General features: G+C 45.0%; 1 protein-coding gene across 2 annotated transcripts in view; it reads left to right on the forward strand.

Moving 5' to 3' along the window:
- The window catches only part of AFG3L2 (AFG3 like matrix AAA peptidase subunit 2), a 38,985-nt gene extending 34,826 nt beyond the window's left edge, over positions 1-4,159 (forward strand). For both annotated transcript variants that reach the window (XM_041752470.1, XM_041753257.1), the window contains one exon: positions 3,336-4,159. In XM_041752470.1, the coding sequence (XP_041608404.1) occupies positions 3,336-3,578 (243 nt within the window). In that variant the 3' untranslated portion in view covers positions 3,579-4,159. The remainder of the gene's footprint in view (positions 1-3,335) is intronic.
- Positions 4,160-6,343: the final 2,184 nt, after the last annotated feature.

A 6,343-nucleotide genomic window follows, 5' to 3' on the forward strand; every position in this document is an offset into this window, starting at 1 on the left:
GTAGTGAACAAAAGTAGGACACAGCCCTGGCTCTTGTGGCTTTTAGCAATGTGAGTGCAGGATTAATTGAATCTGCTAATAACCACAAAATACACAATCAAGTCAGCCCTCCTCCCTACCCTGTGTTTTACTTGTACTCCTCAGGAAGGAGCAAGCACAGTGGACTGACAGTAATTTACCTTTTTTTTTTTTTTTTACCTCTGGAATAAGCAGGTAGTGATAAAAGGGCAAATAAAAGCTAGCCCAACTAGATTGGGAAATTGGCACATGAAAATTACCTTTGGCTTAATTATGAGCTTTTTGCGAATAAACATGCTCTATGTTTTCTCCATATGATAGCACCTTCCAAAGGGAGAGTTTCCTTCTGAATTCAGTGGATTTTTTGCATCCAGTAAACTCTTTAATTATGAGGGATTGACACAGATAAAAGAATAGTCCAAGATACACCATTCCATCAGTAAGGCAATCCAAAAGCATCCATGCTGTCTCTTCACAAAAGTGCCCCAGTGCAGGTGGACTGAGCTGGTGTCCGGCACACTGCAAAGCATGCACAGAAGCTCTGAGGAAGGAAGATCAGAGTGGTCGGGGAAGGCTTTGTATAGAAGATAGAACTTAGATTTTATGTAGAAGGATAGTCAAGTTACAGTGAACATGGAGAGGAGGAACATAGCAGATGGCAGCGTGGAGGGACCTTCAGTACCCAGGTTCTCAATAGCTAGCTAGAAAGTTTAGAAACACCGTTTTAGAAATAAGATTGACCTTCTCTAGAGTGTTGAAATGGTAACGTTCATCATTTGAAGGGGAGTATGGCAGCAGTGTGCCAGCCCAGGGGAGTGGCAGAGACTGCTCAGAGGCTGCTGCAGGTCTCACATTCCTGACACAGCTCTAGGGCTGGCAGTGGAAGTAGGGCAAAGGCAGATCTGAGAAACCAAGATTTATTGGTTAAATGCATAGACTGAACGAGAAGAAAGCCCTTGAGATGACTCCTAGTGGCAAACATGGCGGGGGCTGGGGGTGGAGGGAATCATTCTTGAACCCAAGAGAACATGGGCATTGGACATTTGCAGTGAAATTTGGACAGGAGGTCCAGGCTGGAGATAAGATCTGTTTGTGGTCCATCTCATAGCCAGTTGTGGAAGACAGTGGAGGAGCTCACTCAGGACCCTGGCTGCAGGAGCACAGTGTGCATGTGCAGATTCAAGAGGAGGATGCCACGTGCACACCACAGATGCCAGACAGGTCCAGGGAGTCTCACACAGTTATCTGTCCTTCTGCATGTACAATGCACATACTGCTAGTGATAACAAGAGCATGTTTGGGAAAGGGAAATTGGTTCACTGGAGTGAGGATCTTGAGATACTGCAGACTTCTGAAGTACCATCTGGCCCATTCAAGAAAATTAAATCTGTGAGGAGTAATGTTGAGTCAGCCAGGAGATACAGAGCCATCAAGAGGAGAGGTGGCTGGAGGCTTCGCTGCTAGGACTAGTGTCCTCCATTCTGGGCCTCCGTTTACTCTCTGGGGACAAGATAATACGTAAGGGTTAAGCTTTAGGAGAATAAGGATAACTGGCTAGCTTCACCCATTGTCTCCTGTGTACCAGGCACTGCCTAGATGCATGAACTTCTGTCCAACTCCCTGCAGCCTCAGGAGTTTGATATGTTACCTTCCATTTTACAGAAGAAACCAGTACACGGAGGGGTTAAGTCCCTTTACTTAAGGTCATGCAGTTGGTAAGCAGCAAGACCAGGGCATGGGCCCGGTGTCTGCAGAGTCCTTGCCGTTAACCTCAGACCAAGCCTGTGCTTTTGCATGTGGCTGCTCCTAATTGAAGGGTGCCTTAAGCACACTGGGTTTTAAAGATGTATGAAATAAAGAATGTAAAATATCTCAATATTATTTATATCGTTATATGCTAAAATGTACGTGTATACAGTACATGATACTATGTTTGGGGACACCTGGATGGCTCAGTTGGTTTAGCGTCCATCTCTTGATTTTGGCTCAGGTCATGATCTCTGAGGGTCATGAGATTGAACCCCACATCGTGCTCCATGGGAGGTCTCCTTCACATTCTCTCTCCTTCTTCCTCTGCCCCTCCCTTCACTTTCTCACACTCTCTCTCTAAAATAAAGAACATCTTTTTTAAAAATGATGCTGCATTTGGTATATTGGGTTAAATAAAATACATTATTGCACTGTAAGTGGTTACCCACAACTTTGTAAAATAGGCAAATTGAGAAGTAATAGTGGTTTAAGAAGAAAACCTGGTTACGTTTTTAAGTTCTTCTTAGAAATTTACACAAAAATATATATGGATAAAAATATGACAGTTGAGATTTTCTTCAGAGTAATCTAGGGAGTAGATGACTCTAAGTTGAGGACTGTCAATAGTGCCTACATGGGGATTTGTTAGTCATTTTCTGCTTTTGTGCATATTTGCAGTTTTCCATAATAAGGCTTTTAAAAATTGATAAAACAGAATAAAATTGCTTGATTATTTGGCATCTCTTAAAAACATGCCATCTGGTTTAAAGTACAGATAAGTCAAATTTCTAAGTAGGGAGTTACCTCAGGAACTAATAAATCTATTTTGTTAAGTCAGTTGATACTTTTACCCTGCTTTGCTGTCTTTGTGTGATGGTCTGATGCTCTAATAACCACGCTCCTGCCCCCCTGACACCCTCCCTCACCTCCATACACATAGGTGGTCAGGTGTCCCTTTCCTGGTGTCCTGTTAAGATGTATACTGTCAAATTTGTGGTTCAAGCATAGAAACGACTAGAACTTCAAGATACATGTTTTCATATAAACCTTCCTGGCTTCCTTTTGTATCTCTGCCCTTGTGTGTCTGTTTTTTCCAACTAACTTTTTAAACGTTCTGCTTACCCTATATCTACCCTTTCCCCCAACTTGCACTTGCAGCCACTTTTATAACTTTGTCACGTTTCCTTCCAGAACTTTTTTATATAAGCACATAGAAAGATGTATATTTCTCTCCTTTTAAAGGCAAATATAGTATACCATACAGGATGTATGCTTTTCTCACTGAATATGTCTCTCCAAGATGTTTATAGAACAGATTCTTCATTACAGGTGCATAATTGTTCATTGTGTCAATGTATTGAAATGTAGTTAGCCCCGCCCTTACTGGTAGACATTTGGTTTTCCAGCAGTTTGTATATTTTACTCTAAAATCCTGGGACTTGTCTATATCTTTCTCAGTAGGCTTAAATCCTGTTTTGGAATGGGGTTAGCTATAAATTTAAAAATCATTAGCTTTGCAAAGACTTTTGCTAAGTAATTGCATTTAATGGGAATTGTTCATGTTCCAGGTTGCTCTTCTGTTATTAGAAAAAGAAGTATTAGATAAGAATGATATGGTTGAACTTTTGGGCCCCAGACCTTTTGTGGAAAAATCTACCTATGAAGAATTTGTAGAAGGCACTGGCAGCTTGGATGAGGATACCTCACTTCCAGAGGGCCTGAAGGACTGGAACAAAGAACGGGAAAAGGACAAAGAGGAGCCCCAGGATGAAAAAGTGGCCAACCAGATTCAAGATGGGAGACCGTTTTAGTTCGTGGTTTTGTGGTCAACTCTGGCTTTCTCAGAGGAATAAGGACACTGCGAAGTTGATCATAACCATCTGCTGACCGGGTTGAGATGGTGGGAAGAGGAGTCCTTAGTCCTCAGCCTCTGAAGTCACAGCCTGGGTGCAGGGTGACTTTCTGAAGGCCCAGGAGAATGTGTCCCCGAGCCCATCAGGCTCTCAGACAGTGGCTGGGAGCAAGGAGAGGGCACCCAGCACTGCTCCCTCCACTATCCGTGGTGCCAGCTGATGTGTGTCGGGGATCGACCATGTGTGGAGGCTTGCCAGTGTGGGAGAGGTGTATTTTTCTCTTTCCATCACCCACTCTTCATTCCTGTTTCCCTTCAGAGTTTCCCTCTGTGGATGAGCTGTGAAATTAAATTGGAGTCCTGATAAGAATATTTTGACTTAATACTTTAAAGATCGAATCCAGATCACATGTTGCTGTTTTAATGGAATGGTTTTCTACGGAGAGCTATAACATATCTAAAAATATGAATGTATTATGTAAATATGGCTTCTTTACATCAAAAATAAAGTGTACTGTACTTTTTTCCTTCTGAATTCAACAAAGGGTCGCAGTTTTATGCTTGGGGTCTTTTCTTTTAGAAAGCATTATGGAAAGGAATTAAGTATTCTAACTGTGGAGAGAAGAATCCTTCAAAAGCCAGTCCTGCTGGTTCTTAACCAGCACCCACAAAAGGCTTGGTAACTTCTAGAATTGTACATTCTGGAATGATGAACTCTGGATATAAAGAACGTTAATAGGAAGTCAGTTACAAGAATCTGTGACAATGGCATCAGTTTACATCCTCACTAGGCTGGTGGTGACAAGATGTGGTCCTAGCATCTGGGTCTGGAAGACCTTGTGGGACCACGGCAGGTCTGGCAGGCTGTCTCAATCCATCACGTGGATCTCAGTTATTTCAGCTTGCCTTGTGTGTTGATACAGTTAAGTATGTTGTGGGAACAACACAGACTTCAGACACAGATTCAGGTGGCATCCCTGGAACAGACAGTACTGAACAGACCGGGAGGGAGGTGTTATGGGGAGACTGCTGTGGCCCAGGAGCACTCCTCCAGGTGGCCCAGAGGTGCTGAGCTCTAGCTCACTGGACTACAGAACCATCTGTGAGGACACCGGTAACTCAGTGTGACGGGCATGGGGCCTTCCTCAGTTTCTGCTGTAGTCTCCACTGCTCAGTGCAGTGACCTACAGCTGTAACAGATCTACTGCCTCCCTTCCTCACAGGATGCTGTGGGAGGTGGTTCAGTGAAGAATTGTGTGAAGGCTGTATGATTCACTTGGCCATGGGTGTTCAGTGTTCTGTTCTCCACACAATGAAGAGACTACTTCCTGGTACCACTGCAAGGAGAGGTGCCAGCATGTGCGGAGCTCTGATGGGCCTTGGCTGTGAGGCCTGTGTAGTCAAATGAAGTGGATGGTGCCAAACATGGGTCAGGTTTGATGCAGTAAAAAAAGGGACCAAGCTGTACATGAGATGATCAGATGGTAACTCACCTGCATTCCTAGTTCAAGCTTGTGTGGAGTCCTGGGAAGGCAATGGCCTGGAATAGCTACCACAGCCATCCGCGGGGTTCCTGGTCTGCACCCGGAAGCCCACAGCACTGTGGTGAACATTGTTCACGTTGGCTCTTGCACGGAGCCTAACTCACACTGGGTGCTCACAGCACTTGTCCTTTCTCTCTTCCAAGGTCAGTCAAACCTAGCATATTTCCAGGTTGGATGTCAATGGTAAGATACTTACTGTAGTTGCACCAAGTGTAGTTCCCCATTGTTGGGGATCCACTCGAAGATTTCTGGAAATAAAGCCTTTGCTCACGTTCAAGTCACGCTGCCATGTTTAGTGATTCCCTTTCTGTCTGCCCAAGTTTGGGGTTCAGCACAGCATATATAATTACTTGGTGTAAGCCATGGAATCACTGAGCTCAGGCCTTCTGTCAGGTGGGGGAGCTCGGTTACCCTGTGTGATGACCCCAGATGCAAATGGTTCCAAATGACAGTCATTTCTTTCTCAATCCTTGTCCAACAAAGGTCAGAGGGGGCTGTGCTCTGCAGTCACTGGGACCCAGATGGGGGAAGCCATCAGAGAGAGGCAGAGTTGAAGGTCAAGCACTAGCCTTTAGAGACTTGGCACCTGGAAGTGACATTCTTTTGGCCAAAGTCATGTTCCCAGCTAACTTCAAAGGAGAAGGGAGAAATAAACCAGCAACACTGGAGAACAGCCGTGTGTGCTAATTACTAGTAGGACTAGCCTGGTCATGTCCTGTGGAGTTTGACTTTATAAGACCTCTTACAGAGTTTGTGGCAAGTTAATAGAATCTGAAAAGTGATCTTATAGAAGACAGCCCTCCACCTCCGTGCTGAGCCTGAGCACACAGCTCCCAGAGCTGGCCCTGCCAGGTCCTCCCTTACCCATCAGGAGCTTGCACATCCCCCTTGCTTTGGCTGGAAGCCTGGAGCCTCTGGCAAAGGCTTTTTTTCTGTAGCTCCTCTGGCAAATCTTAGTGCAGCTGTTAGGGAAGGCTGGGACTAAGTAGCCCAGGATCAAAGATTCTGTGGGAGGTCTATGCGCTGGCTGCAAAATGGGGACGAGGGGCTTTTATCTGTGTGTGCGCTACTCTGATACTCAGGAGAATTCTGGTGCCACCCTGAAGGCCTGCAGTTCCAGGAAAGCCTTTCCTCTGAGTTCAATCACTGAGTGGCAGCGGCAGTTCACCCCAGGAAGACA

Source organism: Vulpes lagopus, chromosome 1 (assembly GCF_018345385.1).
Source record: "Vulpes lagopus strain Blue_001 chromosome 1, ASM1834538v1, whole genome shotgun sequence".
NCBI classification, from domain to species: domain Eukaryota; kingdom Metazoa; phylum Chordata; class Mammalia; order Carnivora; family Canidae; genus Vulpes; species Vulpes lagopus.